General features: G+C 36.5%; 2 protein-coding genes across 2 annotated transcripts; both read right to left on the reverse strand.

The window, feature by feature from the left end:
* Positions 1-1,727: 1,727 nt before the first annotated feature.
* Positions 1,728-7,886, reverse strand: LOC103340768 (Regulator of Vps4 activity in the MVB pathway protein). The gene is made up of 7 exons (XM_008244212.3): positions 7,618-7,886; positions 7,240-7,372; positions 6,712-6,815; positions 6,221-6,392; positions 5,936-6,076; positions 5,543-5,801; positions 1,728-5,435 (listed from the first exon to the last, which is right to left on the reverse strand). The coding sequence occupies exons 1-7, from the start codon at positions 7,647-7,649 to the stop codon at positions 1,969-1,971; spliced, it is 4,308 nt and encodes a 1,435-aa protein (XP_008242434.2). The 5' UTR covers positions 7,650-7,886; the 3' UTR covers positions 1,728-1,968.
* Positions 7,887-19,027: 11,141 nt separating this feature from the next.
* Positions 19,028-21,041, reverse strand: LOC103340767 (putative phospholipase A2 homolog 1). The gene is made up of 4 exons (XM_008244211.3): positions 20,851-21,041; positions 20,695-20,734; positions 20,465-20,584; positions 19,028-19,435 (listed from the first exon to the last, which is right to left on the reverse strand). The coding sequence occupies exons 1-4, from the start codon at positions 20,962-20,964 to the stop codon at positions 19,257-19,259; spliced, it is 453 nt and encodes a 150-aa protein (XP_008242433.2). The 5' UTR covers positions 20,965-21,041; the 3' UTR covers positions 19,028-19,256.
* Positions 21,042-21,272: the final 231 nt, after the last annotated feature.

Raw genomic sequence — 21,272 nt, forward strand, 5'->3', positions numbered from 1 at the left:
TACTTCAACCAAACAACTATAGTCTACGTGGAATGGCGTGTGAAGCCTCCGTTGTCAAAATTGCCGTCAAGTGTTGAAGACGTCTTTTGATTAATTTATAATTTCTTTACCCATCTGGTTGTGGCTTTATCATTCATTTAATACTTATCTATATATTTTTTTTCTTCTTGTTACTATGTCATGCATCTGCTGTCATTATATGCTTTCATTATTATTATTATTTTTAATTCTTTTCCTTTGTTATCGTCACTTGACACTACTATATTGTTGAAATTTTTACCGTTGAAAATTTATGTTGATCTTTTTTATGTTCTTTTCATCAACCAACATGGAGATGGATGATTTTTTTTGTTTAATTGTATTTATGTTACATTTTATAATTAATTTATAAGTATTTTAACTTGATTAATGAATTACTCTTAATACTAAAATTTAAAAATACATTCATTTAAGAAAGTAATAAATAAATCAACACTAATGTAATAAAATAATATTTTTATTTGACATATCGGGTGGGGTGTAAATTATGCAGGATGTCAAATTACCACATCAGTCATCAAATTTAAATTTGATATTTGGTATTTGACATCTCCCACTTACATAATTTTACACTCCACCCGATATGTCAAATAAATAATTATTGTAACAGTCAAATCATTTAAGATAAAGAAGAAAAAAAATTAAAAAAAAGAAAATAATAAATTTAAAGTAACAACCAGCTTTCTTTAAAAACTAATAAAATATTCATTTGACATCTTACTTTTGGGATGTCAAAAATAACATCTCAACCTCTAGCCTTCATTCCACATCAGCTTTGACACATCGGTTGGAGTGATGTGAGATGTTATTTCTAGCTATTAAATGTTTATGTGGCACTTTTGACACATCTGTAGGGAGATGTTAAATACCAAACATCAAATTTAAATTTGATGACTGATGTGGCAATTTGACACTTACACAATTTTACACTCCACCCGATATGTCAAATAAATAATTATTGTAACAGTCAAATCATTTAAGATAAAGAAGAAAAAAATTAAAAAAAAAAGAAAATAATAAATGAAAGTAACAACTAGCTGTCTTTAAAAACTAATAAAATATTCATTTGACATCTTACTTTTGGGATGTCAAAAATAACATCTCAACCTCTAGCCTTCATTCCACATCAGCTTTGACACATCGGTTGGAGTGATGTGAGATGTTATTTCTATGTTAAATGTTTATGTGGCACTTTTGACACATCGATTGGAGATGCTCTTAGCTGTCCTCCAATGGCCTAAATGAAAACAAGCCACACAACACCATAAATGAAAACAAACCACACAACAACATAATAGTAGAATGAATGAATGTTGTACCATAATTTTTCTCAAAATAATAAAATATGGTGGGCCCTAAAATAAAGCCATGCCTGGCTAGAGATGAAAAAATTTAGCCATACATTATTTTTTTAAAAAAAAATTAATATTCTGAAGAGCTAAATTGTAACATGGGTCTACATTTGGCCCTATGACTGTCTTCCTATGAAAATGTTGTTGAAAAACGTATGCCTTTTAAAATAAAAAGTCTTTTACAATATAACCATTTGAACCATATTTTTTAGCCACAATTTTTACATGGCCAAAACAAACCAACCATCTTGGTGAGATATATAAGCAGTAATGTAATTGGCAGATACGATCCATATAGCATAGTCTCGGATATTCTCATAAAATTTAGAACAAAGAGAAACGGAAAAATGTTTTATTACATAACTCTTACAAATGGTAACCTCATCATATTTGCAATATAATGGTCTAAAAATGAAAAAATAAAAAATAAACGACTCAATTTTGACACGAAATTTACATATAACCATCAACCCTTACTTGACAATCATAAAAAATTCAAGTATGTCAAAGAATAGCAAACCTTTTGTGATAATCACATAAAAATGTATCCTATATTACTATGTGCATATAACTATATCTATTGTCGACTCTGCCGGAGGGCCATAAACTTGGCAATTATTGCATCGGAGTCGGGAAGCTTTGGGTGGACATGAGAAGCTCTCTCCTTTGGTGCACTCTCCAATGTAGAACCTGAAGATTTTGGAGTTTCAGTGCTCCGTGCTGTTGCAATCTTTGGAGAAAGACTGGATGATTGCTCCCTTGGAAATGACTTTGAAGTCTCTACATGCGCAGAGGACCTCTTGGATTCCGGTATTGGTTTAGAAGCTGCTTGTTCTACTGGTCTATGTCGCTCCTGACTTCCTGGGCGCATTGAACTCTTCGTCTGGGACAAGGGCATTTGTAGAGTTTCAGTGGCATAGGAGGGGTTTCCGTATGACTTTGAAGTCTCCATGGGTGAGGACCTCTTGGATTCTACAATTGGTTTAGAAGCTGCTTCTTCTGCTGGTCTATGCCACTCCTGACTTCCTGGGCGTTCTGAGCTCTTGGTTTGGGATGATGGCTTTGGTAGAGTTTCAGTGGCATAGGAACTCCTTGAAGAGGTGTTTCCATATGACTTTGAAGTCTCTACAGGAGAGGACCTCTTGGAATCTGGAATTAGTTTAGGAGCTGCTTCCTCTGCTGGTCTATGCCACTCCTGACTTCCTGGGCGTTCTGAGCTCTTGGTCTGGGACAAGGGCTTTCGTACAGTTTCTGTGGCATAGGAACTTCGTGAAGAGGGGTTTCCATATGAATTTGAAGTCCCTACGGGTGAGGACCTCTTGGATTCTGGAATTGGTTTCGGAGCTGCGTCTTCTGCTGGTCTATGCCACTCCTGACTACCTGGGCGTTCTGAGCTCTTGGTCTGGGACAAGGGCTTTGGTACAGTTTCAGTGGCATAGGAACTCCCTGAAGAGGAGTTTCCGTATGACTTTGAAGTCTCTACAGGCGAATACCTCTGGGATTCTGGTATTGGTTCAGGAGCTGCTTGTTCTGCAGGTCTATTCCACTCCCGACTCCCTGAGCTCTTGGTATGGGATGAGGACTTTGGTAGAGTTTCAGTGGCATAGGACCTCCTTGAAGAGACTTTTCCATATTCTGAAGTCCTTGACATGTCAGAAACAACTGCTGTCTTTGAGCTAGAACTTCTAACAGAATTTGAAGAAGAGGGCTGTGTCCTTCTAGATAGTTTAGCACTTGGACGAGCATTGCTTGTGGAAATCTTTGTATGAAGATCTTCCTCACCTTCGCTATCCTCTGAATCAAAGAAACCAAATGTGGATTTTGAGCTTGCCTTTACTTCAGATCCCAATTTTTTATTGAATGGGTCTTTACTACTGCTAACAATTCCATGTGACAGTTCATCCTCTGAAGAATCATCATCGGGAGCAATATATGAGACTCGGTTTCTTCTGCTCTGTTCCTTAATCAGTTTTGTGCTCCCTTGCAGATTATTTGGCTCTTGACTAGAAGTACCAGAAATGATGGAAGTCCCGACTTTCGGAGAATGGGAAGGTTGCTCAATCTTAGTATCCTCAGTGACTTGTTTGACAAACAAAGAGTTTCCTGATGGTTTCCTGGTAAATGGTGGATGCTTATACCCCTTATTCCGCAGGCCACCTGTCAAAGTCCCATAGTTCAACTCATTGTCAGTGTCGCTTACACAACTACACCCCTCTGAAACCTCACTATCTTTCACAGTTTGAGGCAACTGTAGTGTTTGAAAATCGTCCTTAACATTTGAGTCTAATCCAGATTTCATTAGCCCTCGAGATGGCTCACCAGTAGGCAATTCATCATAATCAAACTTTTCTTCCGAGGCAGTGCTATTTTCAACTCCTTGGCTTCTCTCAGGCTGTACATCAACGGAGTTCAAATTAAGAGATGAAGGCAGTAACCATGACTTTTGATTAGAACCCAAATTTAACTCCTCCGAAGATGAAGATCCAAATGACCTATGTCTTGCACTATGGCTCTGTCCAGAAGAAAATTTAGAAACTGTGCTCTGGGAAAGCTTAGACTTGTCTAACTCCTCTTCACTGTCTGAACTTGGGCCATCTGAAGCATCAAAAGCAACAGGCAACAAGTCATTTGGTTCTGAAGAAGCCACCGAACCTGTCAAGTTTTCTGAAAAAACAGGAGGGGAGTGCTGCATCGATGAAGAACTTAATTGTGAAGTGGACTTAAATTGTATTTCATCAGTCTGATGTTTGGAGCTCCCATCATTTAAATGAGCTGAAGAAGAAAATGAGTTTCTATCGGGAGAAGGAAAATAAAAACTAGATTCTTGGCCCTTGAAGTCCTCCACATCAAATTTATATTTATCATCATCTGAACCAGAGTCATCAAAAACCAAAGCAGCATTTCCATAAGAATTCATATGCTTTGTGCTCTGATAGATGTTAGCATCACCAACAAAAGAATCCTCACCCAGGCCAGCGGAAACATTTACGTGATCATTGCTTGAATTTCTTGAATGAGACCTGGCAGATTGTTCTCCAGTCCTCATATCTCCCGAATAAGAATTGTGATCATTCCCTCTCAAAACATCCTCCTGATCATCACTACCAAAACTTGAATTAGATTGGGAGGCAGGCCTACTAGATTTCTCTTCAGATCTCATATCGCCAAAATAAGAAATATTATCAGGTTTCTTTGCCTTTTGCATCTCACTCAAATACACATCAATGTTGCTGGACTGTCTCTTCGTACTCACTTCACCTATAGAATTAGATTGGGAGGAACGCCAGCTAGATTTCTCTTCTGATCTCATATCGCCAAAATAAGAAACATTATCAGATTCCCTTCCAGTTTGCATCTCACTAGCATACACATCAATGTTGCTGGACTGTCTCTTTGTACTCACTTCACCTATAGAATTAGATTGGGAGGAACGCCTGCTAGATTTCTCTTCCGATCCCATATCACCAAAATAAGAAACATTATCAGATTCCCTTCCAGTTTGCATCTCACTAGCATACACATCAATGTTGCTGGACTGTATCTTGGTACTCACTTCACCTATAGAATTAGATTGGGAGGAATGCCTGCTAGATTTCTCTTCCAATCCCATATCGCCAAAATAAGAAACATTATCAGATTCCCTTCCAGTTTGCATCTCACTAGCATACACACCAGTGTTGCTGGACTGTCTCTTTGTACTCACTTCACCTATAGAGTCACGTTTCTCAGGTTCAGATGACTTCCTTTGAGGATATCGATCTGCCATTTGGTGACTATTCAGTGAAGGATCAGTGTTAATGGAAGTCCTACTAGATGTTAAAGAATCTGACTGGCTAAATTTATCCCGTGATTCTGAAGAATGTTGCCTTGAAAGTTCTGCGGCTGCTCTGGCAGCCATGCTTGCCATTTCTGCTGATTCAGCAGCTGCCTGCGCTGCAGTGGCAGCATCCGTAAAGTTCATGTTCCACTTCTGCCTACCCGTTGAAGAAGCATTTCCGTCCCCATGAAATGAATGCCTATTTTCCGTCCCATCAGTTCTATTTCCTGTATGTAAATATCCAATTAAGAATGAGACAAAAGAGAAATTCAAAATAACACTAGCAAATACTAAAATTTAATAAATCACCACCTTCCAGTGACTATTGATGTACCTGAAGATCTCACTTCTGGATGAAATGTGTCAGATGTGGTTACTTTGTTGGAAGAAACATTTGAAGAAGCAGAATCCCGGAAGCGAGGTGAAGATCTTGCACTCTGCTGATTAAAGTTCATAGATACATCATGATTCTCATAACTTTGAGGCGGAACCTGAACATTAGAAGGTTCCTTGACATCATGATTAGGTGGAGGTGGGCCACGCGGAGGTTCCACATGAATTTTACTGGCCGAGCCAAAAGTATTTGGTCCATTCTGCGCAAATGTCACAAAATTCCTTTTTGCCTTAAACAATGAAATGTAATACGACCCAGATGAATCTATAGTTTTATGTTATCCATGCAATATCAAGCAATGAATGAACCAGGCTAGAGCTGAACCAATCTTACCAGCAGGTCCTCCGGAGGCTTGGACTCTTTCTCTTCAAATGATTCAGGATCCCATTTGATGTTATGTTCCTCTGCAATTGCAGCCAAGATTTTCATCTTCGTAGGGCCGTCAGGTGATTTGGCAGATAATTTCTCCACTAACTGAGACAATAACATTAAAAAAAAAATTATCAATAAAACTAATCTGCTGACTTTTGACAGAATACATCCAGCCATCTCCAATAGGACCCATTTAGTTTCCATGTTAAAACTATCCGTGGAAATTGAACAGGTATATGAACATACCATGCGATTTACGCCACAATCTGGCCGCAATTCAACAGCTCCAGAGATAAACTCCTTTCCATATTTAGCAGTGAAATGCTTGCGAACATCCATGAGTTCTGGTATGTCTGCACATCTTGGAGATGCAAATACTACACTAGTAATTGCTTCCTTCAGATCAATGGGGCAGTTTCTGTAACATATTAAACAAATCAACACAACCCAAGTGCTTTTAAAGCAAGAATAGAAAAATACAATATTCAAAGGAGTATAACAATATCACTTATTCTATGATGATAAAATAAAAAAACCAGACAGTAAAATATTCTAAACTCCAAATCCTTAGTTACAGAAACACAGAAATACCAGTAGCTTTATGAATCTTAAAATGAGCAATATTAAAGCAAGCACTGAAAAAAGAGCACTTAACTGACGCGTAACAAAGTATTGCTAAATTTAAACACAAGAGCACATGCATGAACAAAGATGACAAAACTATTGGATTTACATACTTTTGCGACTCGATCATAGGCAAGCGCGCTGCAATAAGTTCACAATATATCTCAATAAGTTCATATGCTGCCTTCGTCTTCTCTTCCCTGAGGACATGTTCAACCTGAGATACAGGATGCACGTAAAAGTCATAAAAAAAAGTGTATGTTATCACACTGGAAATTTCAACAAGTAGAGGCTGCTACTAAGATCAGTCATCAAATAAAAACAACTAGGGCGAGAAGTTTCGTTTCTTCTATATTACTCTTTGGCCTTTCATGGGTGCACCACAGTTGAAATTGGCAAAACTATGGGTTCCTTGCCCATTAAAACCATTTCAGACGACATATTAAGAGAATAAAACATATCAATGCCTTCCTAAAATGCATATTGATGATAGAGCAGGTCCTCCAAATTAAATGAAATAGGACCAACTCCATGAAGAAGCATAGTGTGTACGTACTATACATCTCTGGTTATAATAGAACATAAAACAAAAAACAAAACTTGATTGCAAAAGCAGAGTTGTTGAAGGATCAAAGACAAACCCGAATTCTAGCAGTTCGTTCCTGACCAGTCTCAAGTAATTGGGCCAATTCCCTCTTTATCTGCTTCACTTGTGCATCTTTCTTGTTCTTCAATAGCTTTATCCGAGAAACCGCAAGCTTTAACGACGTTTTGCTGCATCGACACCAATCAAGCCCGCCAAATTCATCAATAAAACAGTCAAATTCAAATACATAACACAAATTTGCGGTAACAAAAACTTGAAACTCCGCAGCAGCATAGTCAACCGCGCAGGAATCATTGTACAAGTACAAAACTCTGTTTCAAATTTTCTTTCTTCTCCTATGATTCTCGGAAACCAAACAGGCCACTAATAATATTTATAAATTTAGAAAAGAAAAAAAAAGGAGAAAAATTACCATTTGGCTGGCTTGAAGCTCCTGTGAAGCATGGTGAATTCAGAATTGAGATTCTTCAAGACCAAATATTTGAACTCTCGACGTTATATGATCTTCTGATTAATTTTCCTCGGCGCCCAAGAAACCCAGATGGCGTATTGATTCGGGAGAAGCGCGTGATAATATAATAATGGAAGTTTCTGATTGTGGAATTTCGTAAAAGCAAAAGAAGGATCTTGCAGAGGAAGGCGCATGGATATTGAAATTTCGTGGAAAAGGAAAACGAAGACTTTTCCCTTCTCCTAAATCACACGGAAAAGATTAAGTTTGGGTGTGGAAGGGTGCAGGAAACAAACAATTAATTTTTTTCTTTTTTTAAGTTTCTGTGAATAAAATAATCCAAAATTTGTTGTCCTGTTCTTTTTATTTTTTTGTTAGTAAACTCTCTTGTCATGTTCTTTCCTTCCTCCTTTTGTGTCTGACATTCTTCTCTTAAATTGTCTTTTTATTTTATAAATAAAATTTATATTCTTTTTCTTTGAGGTTTGGGAAACGGGTATTCGTGGATTTCAAACCGTTAAAATTCAGCAAATATGCATACACCAAGTTAGATTAGATTCCTAATTGTCAATTCAATCCAATTTGATCAAAGCTAGGATCTATGAGATTGGATTGGATAATCGATTTTAATAACGGAAAATAGTCATTGATATATAAAATAGTTATCATTAAATTTATTCCAAACACACATTAGATTGGATGAAGCAATTAGATTGGATTGGATTCGCCCTAGTAAATTTGTCATATGATTTTCACAGTTTTGAGATTTTAAGATTCAATCCAATTCATCAAATCATTAAATTATAAAATACTACGGTAGCATGATCACATGGTACATTTTGTATACATGTTATAATATAGGTGGAAGACATGATTTATTTATCTCTTTTAGGGAATAATATCAATAAATATTCACTTATATTATAATATATATACAAGATGTATAATATGACCGTACTATCGTAGTATTCTATAATCACTTGTATTTCTAGATTCCAAATCGTTAAAACTCAACAAATATGCATCCACCAAGTTAGATTAGATTGCTGATTTTCAATTCAATCCAATTTGATCAAAGTGATCCATGATTTGGATTGGAAAACGGATCACATATTAGAGTATTTTCATAATATTTTTTAATTCTCATATAAGATCAAAGTAGTATGAAGCAATTAGATTGGATTGGATTTTCGAGACTCCAAGATTCAATTCAATTCACCAAATCGAATCAAAATTGAATTAGATCGGTTTAAGCCAATTGAATTTGGATTATAAACACCCCTTACTTTGGAAGACAAAATCATAATAGCTGGAGTTGATATCTCATTGTTTTATTATAAGCCGGTCATTTTAGTCTTTAGATATATTAATTGAAAATCCCTGAGTTTAATGATATCTTAGAAGAAATTTTTCTTTTAAAAAAATACATATGATGTAGACACCGATGTCGGACAAGTATTACAGACCATAAAGTTTTGATTTGAGGCGCACAAAAGTTGAAAAAGGAAGAAAAGGACCATATGCAGCCCACGCTAAAAATGAGTCATGGAATTCATTCAAGTGGATTGACAGATCATCCCACAATATTATAAATCCAGTTACTGCTCCTCACGTCTTGAATATTTGTCCTCAGATACCCACAAAGGTTGCAGAATCTTAATCCAAATGGTTGTAAAATATAGTTAAAGATTCCAAAAACATCAATCATTTGATGTGCAGAAAACAAAGAGCTAGAACATAAAATAACATATATATATATTTTTTTTTTTCATGTATGGAGAGGTTGTAATGATCGGAATTGTCTGGGTTTTAGGTTATTTTTAAGTATTATTCATGCGAAAAATTAGTTAAATCGGAAATTGTTTATCCATTTGATCATCCGGATAATTTTGACATTGTCAACATAAAATATATCTCAACTTCTTAAAGGGTAGTTGACCCACCACCAACATATATTGCCTAACTCCCAACGCGAAACTAACAAATTGTGAATTTAATGAGTAGTTGTCTTGTTCTTTTGTTAATGTCATGCAACTGATGAAAAGAAAAAAGTTGAAAAGGAATATGCTATTACAGGCACATAGTGACAAGGACCTCTTTGAAAGCATAGTTTTCAGGACTCTGCATACATATGAAAACCTTTTCCGTGGGATTTTCCAAATACACAAATCCTAAGGAAAAAGTGTTCAAATGTGCAGCAATATATAGTTCAATCTTCAAATCCAACATCCCCACCTCTATTTTCTCTCTCTTTATGCAGCTGTTAAACTTCTCATGGAATTTGACATTGGTCATAATCTCAAGTCCCTGATGCTTCAATAAAAATTATTGTTTTTGAACTTCTAACAGGACTTGAAGAAACGGATTTGGTTCTCCTAGAAAATTTAGTGATCAGATGAGCAATGCTGGGGGAAATTTGTCTGGGAACATCTTCCTCAGCCTCATTATCATCTCAATCAAAGTAACGAAAAGAGGAACTTGTGCTCACCTTTATTTCAGAGCTCCATTTCTGACTGCATGGTTATTTTTCAAGGCAGTTACCATTTGCAGTGAGAGTTCATTTGCTGAAGAATCATCATCATAAGTAATATATGTGACCGAGGTTTTGGTGGACCCCTCCTTGTATTCCTTGTATAGTTTTGTGATCCCTTTCTCATTGTATGGCTCTTGAACAAGAGTACTGGAAACGAAACAAGTTATGTCTTTTCCAAAACTCGGGTTTTGAAATTTCTTTTCCAACAATGGTATAGCCAACGCGGCTATACTATCACCAGGCCGGCCTTTTTTTGTTTTATAAATAGTATAGCCGAACGGCTGTACCCGGTTTACCAAAAAATTCCAAGAAATAGTATAGCCGCCGGCTATACTCTGAAAAAGTTTTCCAAAAAATAGTATAGCCGGACGGCTATAACCGGTTGCCAAATTTTTTAATAGTATAGCCGATCGGCTATACCATATTGTATACCCTTTATTCAAATGAAGAGCTTAATTGCGAAATGGAGTTAAATTGTACTTCATCACTCCTTTGTTCAGCGCTCCAAGCCTATACTATTTATTTTATAATAAAAAATTTGAAAAACCTTGTATAGCCGAACGGCTATACTATTTCTTGCTAAAAAAAAAAGAAAACCCGAGTACAACAGACCGCTTATACTATTTCTTCTAAAAAACTGAAAAAAATTTAAAAATTCGAGTATAGCCGAACGGCTGGACTATTTCTTTGTTAAAAAATTCTAAAAACCGTGTTTAGCAGCCCGGCGATACTATTTCTTTTTTTAAAAAAAATCTTAAAATCCAGTATAGCCATTCGGCGGTACTATTACATTTTTAAAATTCTTGTCCCTTGTAGTCCTCCTCCACATCAAGTGCTTTGAGGGCTTTCTAAGACATTTGTGTGATTGTTACCAAAATTTATTGAATGAGAACAAAGGGAAGAACTAGATTGTTTTCCAGTCAGCATATCTCCGAAATAAGAAATATGATCATTCCCTCTCAAAACATCTGTAGTAAGACATTTTGAGGATAATGATCTGTCATTTGGGAAGTGTAAGTAATAAGCTCATTCCATCTCGAATTACCTTCCCAATCATCACTACAAAAGGTTGACTCAGATCGAAAATAAGACATGCATGATTTATTTTCAGATCTTATATCTCCGAAACCAGCTTGCAAGTCACTCTTACACATCACCTCAGATTTACTGGACTGTTTCTTCATGCTCGCGTCACCTAAAAAGTCAAACTTCTCAGGTTCAGATGACTTCTTTTGAGGATATCAATCTGCCATTCGGAAACTATTCGCCGAAATGGAAGTTCGACTGGTTCTTGAGGAGGCTGACAGGCAAATTTTGTCATGTGAGTTTGATTAACACATGTACAAGATGTATCACATGACCGTACTATCGTAGTATTCTATAATCACTCATATTCGTGGATTCCAAATCGTTAAAATTCAACAAATATACATCCACCAAGTTAGATTAGATTGCTGATTTTCAATTCAATCCAATTTGATCAAAGTTAGGATTCATGATATTGGATTGGAAAACGGATCACACATTAGAGAATTTCATAATATTTTTCATTTATCATGTAAGATCAAAGTAGTATGAAGTAATTAGATTGGATTGAATTTTCGAGATTTTAAGATTCAATTCAATTCACCAAATCGTTGAAACCAATCAAAATTGAATTAGATCGGTTTAAGCGAATTGAATTTGGATTATAAACACCCCTTAGTTTTGGAAGACAAAATCATAATAGATGGAATTGATATCTCATGGTTTTATTTTAAGCCTGTCATTTTAGTCTTTAGATATATTAATTGAAAATCCCTGAATTTAATGATATCTTAGATGAATTTTTTTTTTTATAAAAAAAGTACATAGGATGTAGGCACCGGTGTAGGACAAGCTTTACAAACCATAAAGTTTTGATTTGAGGAGCACAAAAGTTGAAAATGGAAGAAAATAAGGTGACATATGTAGCCAAGGCTAAATATAAGTCATGGAATTCATTCATGTGCATCGACAGATCATCCCCAATATTATAAATCCAGTTACTACTGCTCACGTCTTGAATTTGTCCTCAAATACTCACAAAGGTTGCAGAATCTTAATCCAAATGGTTGTAAAATATAGTTAAAAGATTCCAAAAACATCAATCATTTGATGTGCAGAAAACAAAGAGCTAGAACATAAAATAACAATAATTTTTTTTTTCATGTATGGAGAGGTTGTAATGATCGGAATTGTCTGGTTTTTAGGTTATTTTTAAGTATTATTCATGCGAAAAATTAGTTAAATCGGAAATTGTTTATCCATTTGATTATCCGGATAATTTTGACATCGTCAGCATAAAATACATCTCAACTTCTTAAAGGTGGCTATACCTTTTTTGACACGCAGGCTCTTTACCTCAGGCTGGGGACTCTTATTTTTTGTTTTATAAACCGTACCGCCGCGCGGCTATACTCGGTTTTCAAAAATTTCCAAACAATAGTATAGCCGAACGGCTATACCAGATTTTCAAAAATAGTATAGCCGTCCGGCTATACGCTGTTTTCAAAAGTTGTTTCCCTGTACTATTTTTGACACGCGGGTTCCGAATCGCCAGGTGGGTGGGCGACTCTTTTTTTTTGGGTTTTATAAATATTATAGCCGTGCGGCTATACACGGTTTCCAAAAATAGTATAGCCGGCTGTACTCTGTTTTAAAATTTTCTTTTCCAAAAATAGTTTAGCCGTTCGGCTATACCGTTTCTCACACGCGGGCCCCTTATCTCAGGCTGGCGACTTTTATTTTTTGTTTTATAAATAGTATAGCCGGCTATACACGGTTTTCAAAAATTATCCAAAAAATAGTATAGCCGGGCGGACGATACCCGGTTTTAAAAGTTTTTTGCAAAAATAGTCTAGCCGACCGGCTATACGCTGTTTTCAAATTTTTTTCTCTGTACTATTTTTGACACGCGGGCTCCAAATCGCCAGGTGGGCCGATTTTTTATAAATAGTTTTTTTTGGGGTTTTATAAATAGTATACAGCCGCGCGGCGATACTCGGTTTATTTATTTCCAAAAATAGTGGAGCGGTCCAGCTATACTATTTAGTATCCCCTTCGTTCAATTGAAGAGCTTAATTGCGAAATGGACTCAAATTGTACTTCATCATTCCTTTGTTCAGAGCTCCAAAAGAATTGAGGATGAATTTCCACCTGGAGAAGAAAATTTTAAACTAAATTCTTGTCCCTTGTAGTCCTCCTCCACATCAAATTCACAGTTGTCGTCATCTGAACTGAACCAGTCATCAAAAATCACAGCTGCATTTCCATAAGAATTCATTCCCTCTGTGCTTTGATGGATCTTACCATCACCAAGTCCGAAATAAGAAATAAGATCATTCCCTCTCAAAACATCTGGATGATCATAACTTGCATATATCATCTCAGGTTTACAGGACTCTCTTAATACTCAGTTCACCTAATAAGTCAATCTTTTCAGGTTCAGATGACTTCTTTTGAGGATAATGATCTGCCATTTGGGGAGTATAAGTAATATGCTCATTCCATCTCGAATTACCTTCCCAATCATCACTACAAAAGGTTGACTCAGATCGAAAAGAAGACATGCAAGATTTATTTTCAGATCTTTTATCTCCAAAACCAGCTTGCAAGTCACTCTTATACATCACCTCAGATTTACTGGACTGTTTCTTCATACTCACGTCACCTAAAAAGTCAAGCTTCTCAGGTTCAGATGACTTCTTTTGAGGATAACGATCTGCCATTTGGAAACTATTCGCCGAAATGGAAGTTGTACTGGTTCTCAAGGAGGCTGACCAGCAAATTTTGTCATGTGATTTTGATGAGCATTGCTGTGAAAGCTCTGCAGCTGCTCTGACAGCTATGCATGCCATTTCTGCTGAATCAACAGCAGCCTCTGCTGCAGTGGTAGCATTCTCGAATTGCCTGTTCCAATTCTTCCTACCGGAAGAAAAATCATTTCCATCCCGAGGAAATAAATGCCTGTCTTCCATCCCATCAGTTTCATTTCCTGATTGCAAATGTCCAATTAAGTATCAAACAAGTGATAAATTCAAAACACCACCACTACATACTAAAACTCAATAAATCACCATTGCGCTGACTATTGATGTACCTGAAGACCCCACTTCTGGATAAAATCTGCAAGATCTGGTTTCTCCGTTGCCAGAAACATTTATAGAAGCAGAATGTTGGAAGCAAGGTAATGATCGTGCATGCTGCTTATTATAGTTTACGGATACCTCATGATTCTCATAATGTGTGGGTGGGCTGTCATCATAATTAGGCGGAGCTGAGCTATGAGGAGCTTCCACTTGAATTGTACTAGCAATGCCAAAGGTATTTGGCAAATTCTGCTCCGATATTTAAAATTAATGGACAGACATGTCTTGAACAATGCAATGTAAAGTATAACCAAGATGAAGTTGAAGTTTTATGTTATTTATGCAATTGCAAGTAATAAATCAACCACCTACAGCTGAACCAGTCTTTTCCTTTTTCTTTTTGGAAACAGAATTTATTAATATCTTATAAGCATGCTATGTTGTGGATTAGAAGTCCACACAAAACAATATACAGCCAACACTCCTCTACCCTATTTCGTACCCCAACACCTTATGTTTCTCACAAGAATTGATATGCAAGCTTGTGGAATAACCCTGCTCACTTCTGCTTCCTTAAACAACCTCATCCACAAATCTAAAGCAATGGTACCTATAGCTGAGCCAATCTTTCCAGCAAGGCCGCAAGAGACTTAGACTCATTCTCTCCATATGAATCAGGATCCCACTTGATGTTATGTTCATCTGCAATTGCAGACAATATTTTGAATCAGCAGATAAAACATACCAAAATAATTAATACATACAAAATAATTAATACAACTATCATACGAGTTTTGACAGAGTACATCCTGCCATCTCCAATTTGCCCAATTTTGGTTTCCATATAATACATAACCAAAGAAATAACACAAGGTATATAAACATACCATAGGATTACACACCACAATCTAGGCGCAGTTCAACAGCTGCAGAGACAAACTCCTTTCCATATTTAGCTGTGAAATGCTTGCGAACGCAAATGAGTTTTGGTATTTCTGCTGCACATCTTCGAGATGCAAATACTACACTTGAAATTGCTCCCTTTAAGTCAACTGGGCAATCTCTGTGGAAACATTAAATAGGTCAACACGATACAAGATCTTTTAAAGAAGAAACTGAAAAAGTGAAAAAGTAAAACAAGATCACTTGTTGCACGATTGTATAAAGAATATAGACAATTAACTAGGACATAAATCACACATAAAAACTTAAGCTACATGGAAGACTTTTGGTGCCCTTGAACCCACAAAAGCATGCAAGACTTTTTAGGTTATTTTTAAGCATTATTCATGCGAAAAATTAGTTAAATCGGAAATTGTTTAGTCATTTGATTATCTGGATAATTTTGACATCCTTTACATAAAATATATCTCAACTTCTTAAAGGGTAGTTGACCCACCACCAACATAAATTGCCTAACTTCCAACGCGAAACTAACAAATTGTGAATTTCATGAGCAGTTGTCTTGTTCTTTTTTTAATGTCATGCAACTGATGAAAAGAAAAAAGTTGAAAAGGAATATGCTATCTTACAGGCACATAGTGACAAGGACCCACTTCGAAAACATAGTTTTCAGGACTCTGCTTATGAAAGCCTTTTCCTTAGGATTTTCCAAATACACAAATCCTAAGGAAAAGGTGTTCACATGTTCAGCAATATATAATTCAACCTTCAAATCCAACATCCCCACCTTTAGTTTCTTCTCTCTTTATGCAGCTGTTAAACTTCTCATGGAATTTGACATTGGTCATAATCTCAAGTCCCTAATGCTTCTGGAAAAGTTATTGTTACTGAGCTTCAACTTCTAACAGGATTTGAAGAAACGGATTTGGTTCTCCTAGAAAATTTAGTGATCAGATGAGCAATGCTGGGGGAAATCTGTCTGGGAACATCTTCCTCAGCCTCACCATCATCAGAAGTAATATATGTGACTGAGGTTTGGGTGGACCGATCCTTGTATAGTTTTGTGATCCCTTTCTCATTGTATGGCTCTTGAGCAAGAGTACTGGAAACGAAACAAGTTATGTCTGCTGGAGATGATAGAGATTGCTCGAACTTAGTATAACCGCCGGCTATACTTTTTCTGACACGCGGGCGCTTTTTTTCCCCAAAATAGTATAGCCGCGCGGCTATATCCGGCAACGGCTATACCGTATAGCCGCACGGCTATATTTTTTTAATTTCTTCTGAAAATAGTATAGCCGCGCGGCTATACTGTGTTTGACACAAGACAGGCAACTCTTTTTTTTAAAATAAATAGTATAGCCGACCGGCTATACCTCTTTTGACACGTGGCCTCCTCATAGCCAGCGGCGATTTTTTATTTGTGTATAGTATAGCCGGACGGCTATACTCTGTCTTTAAAATTTTTCCCCAAAAATACACGTGGGCTCCCAAAAATACTATTTCCCCTCTGTTGAAATGAAGAGCTTAATTGCGAAATGGACTTAAATTGTACTTCATTACTCTTTTGTTCAGAGCTCCAAGCATTTAAATTATCCAAAGGAATTGAATTTCCAACGGGTGAAGAAAATTTTATACTAAATTCTTGTCCCTTGTAGTTCTTGTCATCTGAACCGAACCCGAGTCATCAAAAATCACAGCTGCATTTCCATAAGAATTCTTTCCCTCTGTGCTTTGATGGATCTTATCATCACCAAAGCTAAAGCAATGGTACCTATAGCTGAGCCAATCTTACCAGCAGGGCCTCAGGAGACTTGGACTCATTCTCTCCATATGAATCAGTGTTATAGAGTTACGATAGTATTTCAGTTACAGTAGTTAATCCTACTAATGATAGGAAATGGTCAGTTGTCAGTTACATTGTTATTAGGCCATAACTCCATATTTATGTTTGTGATAATGACTTGTTGTAACTGTAGATTATTCTCTGCAGACTTTATATATATTGTATAATGATCATATGAATAATATAAGGGAAAATCAGTTTCTACATGGTATCAGAGCTAATGGCTAACGCCAATTAGCGATCCTTCATTTGCCAACATTGATAGTCGTTGGCTCTCCTCGCCCGAAAGGGTGTTTGCGTATGTATAGTTCTCCATCTTCTCCTCCCTTCTATAATCAGTAAATTTTTTTTTCTTTCTACAATCAGGATCCCACTTGATGTTATGTTCATCGGCAGTTGCAGACAATATTTTTACTTTAGTTGGGCCTAAACCCTTCATCTGAAAGGAAAACATACAAAATAATTAGTACATCCTGCCATCTCCAATTTGCCCAATTTTGGTTTCCATATTATACATAACAAAGAAATAACACGAGGTATATAAGCATACCATAGGATGTACCCCACAATCTGCCGCACATCATCGAGATGCAAATATTACACTTGAAATTGCAACTGGGTAATCTCTGTGGAAATGTTAAATAGGTCAACGCAATACAAGCTCTTTTAAAAACAATTAGATAAAACAGAGTACAGTGGAGCGGAAAAAATTTAGTATAGCGCGGCTATACTATTTCGTTTTAAAAATTTGGAAAAATTGAGTATTGCCGTTCGGCTATACTATTTGTTTAAAAAAAAAAACCAATAACAGCCGAGCGGTTATACCATTTCTTTTAAAAAATTGAAAAAAAGGCGTATACGTTCGGCTATACCATTTCAAATTAAAAAAATTAAAAATCGTGTATAGCCGGTCGGCTATACTATTTTTTGAAAAAAAAAGAAAAACCGAGTACAGCCGAATGGTCATACTCATGCTATCTCTTTTAAAAAATTGAAAAAAATAACGTATAGCCGGCCGGCTGTACTATTTCTTTGCTTAAAAATCCGGAAAACAGAGTATAGCCGAACGGCTATACCATTTAGTTTTTAAAACTGGAAAAATCAAGTATAGCCATGCGGCTATACTATACATAACCGAGTACATAAAAAGGTAGTATAGCCGATCGGCGGTACTATTTATTTGGTAAAAAAATTTAAAAACCAAGTATAGCCGAGCGGCGATACTAATTTATTTCTTAAAAAATTTAAAAAATCGAGTATCGCCGATCGGCTATACAGCTTTTAAATAAATTTAAGAAAATCGATTATAGCCGCCCGGCTATACTATTTCTTTTTAAAAAAATTCTAAAAGCCGATTATAACTATTTCTTTTACAAAAAATTGGAAAAATCCGCGAAAGCTTTGAAACTGTGCTCTGAGCAAGCAACAGACTTATTGCCTGTTGCATATACCACCTTCGGTTTACTGGACTCTCTCTTCATGCTCAGTTCACCTAATATAGTTGAAGTTGATCAATTAAACTACCTGTGAGTAAATTTTGTTGTGATAATATAGTCGATCTTCTTCTTCTTTTTCTTCAGCTTTGGGGAGATGATGCTGGAAATTGGAAGTAATGGAAGGTTGACGAATACGGGAGCAACCTTGCAGAGCAAGTGAAGCAAAGTAATTCTTAGAGAAATCTAATCTACAATGATAGAGAAGTTGTTTCCGCCATTGCAGTTGAAGAAGAGATGAAGCTGGTACTTGAGGTTGCCATGCTTTGCACTAAGAGCAGACAATCTGATCGCCCATCCCATCCATCCAAGATACATTGATTTAGAGCTTTTACCGGGTCAAAAAACTACAAGAAAAATAAACCCTACCTTTGAAGCAGCAGGAATTATGATTTTGGATGCAGATTACCAATTAGAACAAAACAAAACAAAAACAAAAATAGGATTTCTCATGTGCAGAAAATAGGTTTCCTTCTTGGGTGGCCAGTTGTTGAATGTATCTCAATAACCAGATGGCTCTAGAATAAGAACCAATTGTAAAAATGTACATATCAGAGTCAGCAATACAATACAAAATCAGGTAGGACTGAGGATCCATTCACTTAATCGTAGTTAGTTCATTTCTGTCAAATGAGTTCCAATACCAAGTTTCTGGGTCTTGGAGAAAAATTGTTTGAAGGTAGGCGTACTCTTGAACAAGATTTCTCTTTGGCAAGTCATAGTTCGAGCTTCGAGTTACTGAACTGGCTCAGCATGATAGCCAAATCCATACCTTGTACCATTGTAGGCACGGCTGTCTCATAAGGACACTGCTGAGAAAATCCAACCTTCCCAGATTTTTGTACTTTCTTTATGCAGGTCTTGAACTTCTCATGGCATTTTATATCGGTCATACCTATAAAACCAATATATTATAGCAGAGGATGTTGTAAAACAAACAATGCTAATAACATGCCAATAAAAAAGAAAATAGTAAATTACTAGAATTTAAAAAAATATATATATTCAACAACCAGCTACAAAAAGGGAAGGACAGACAACCGTATGTGCATGGTTCATGACGAACTGCAAACAAAACAGGAAGGACAACTGTTTTGGCATGATTCATGATGAACTGCCCAATCCTTGTATCATCTAAATTCGGTAATATATTTAATTCATGTTGCCCAAGTTGTCTGCCCTTTGTTAATTTATGGGTTTGGTAGTTAATCAAAACTCCAAGAAAAAAATGTTTATATCCGACTGTCACGATGCACCAAGATCAGACAACCAATATATCAACGTGTTGAGCCCTCTAGTTTAAACAACCTTTTCTTTACCCCGCCCTAGATAGAGGAGATGATGCTGTTATTGTTGTTAAATGAATGAATTGTTAACTAGAAACCAACTTGCTCTGTATATGAGTTATCTTATAGAGGAGCAGGCCTAGAATTCAACCAATTACATGTTAGTTTCCATTACATACTTTTTCTATTGACTGGCAAAATGAAACTAGAACCCTTTTGACACAACAAGGACACAAGTTTCTGAGAAATCATAACAAGGATCCAAAGCAAATGAAAATGTGGCTGCGATTTTTTCGAGTGAGTGAAATAAAAAGTTACCAACCATATTTTTACCAGGGCTGATGGCACATAAGAAATAAGCTATTGATGGTTTGTTACCCAATTCACTGCTACTTTCTAACAATCAAAAGTTTGATTCTTTTTCCCACCAGAGAATGCTACTTGTCAACCAAAATGCCAAACAGAAATGACATTTTGTTTCCTATTCATCTAATTCATCTAATCATCCAACACCCAAGAGTCTAAAGCTTATTAAATCAGTGAAGTAACTGAAACAAACACATAAATTGCAGCAAAGCAAAAGCCAAAAACATGTTACTTTATACTTCAAGTTCCACCAAAATTAAAAAAGAAGATACCTTTTTTTCCAACACAATCGTCATGAATCTTGCAGCAAGCATCAAGATCATCGCAGGGCTTCTCCCCTGGGCAGCCGGTCCACCCTACTCCGCAGTACTTCCCGTACCGAATTCCAACAGCTAAAAGTTCACAAACAACAATATCAAAATAAATTATTAATTTAAGAATAAAATACAGAAAAAGAGTTGGATTTGAGAAAGTTATAGGAATTAAAGGATCTAGAGCTTACAATTACAGTTCTCTGCTACGCAGATTCGGCTGCAGGTCACCTGCACATTCCAAAAGCCCAGTTTATTTTAAAAACAAAGTGAAAAAGAACAAATCCGAAGCTCCAAATAATATGGGCTCAATTTTTTTGTCCAATTTTGTGGGAAGAGATATTTACCTCGGAGTCATTGTTGGAGCAGCGGGCGAGGGCGATGAGGGAGAAGATAACGACGGCAAATGCGGCGGCAAAACGTGTCGTACGACGGAGGCCAGCGTCTCGCGACATTGACATTGTCGCTCGCTGTTTTAGTTTTTGGGCTCAACGGGATTAACAGAAACTGAAGTCTTCGGCGCCTTCTTCCTCGAAGCGTTCCGTGTATTAATATTTGTCGTTTCTCTGCGTGTCTGTCTGTCGGTTCCTCATTCGCCGGAATGACGTTACTGGATTTTACTAAAGTGCCCTTCCCGGGTCGCAGCCAAATTGCCAATGGAGTAGTCAACAATAATACATAAATCCATTTTATTTTTTGGTGCAACTTAATTAATAATATATTTTTTTGTTATTTGCGTAGGCAGCTTTTAAAAGTCTATTTTTAAGTA

The sequence above is a fragment of the Prunus mume genome, linkage group LG8 (genome assembly GCF_029339155.1).
Source record: "Prunus mume cultivar Tortuosa linkage group LG8, ASM2933915v1, whole genome shotgun sequence".
NCBI lineage: Eukaryota > Viridiplantae > Streptophyta > Magnoliopsida > Rosales > Rosaceae > Prunus > Prunus mume.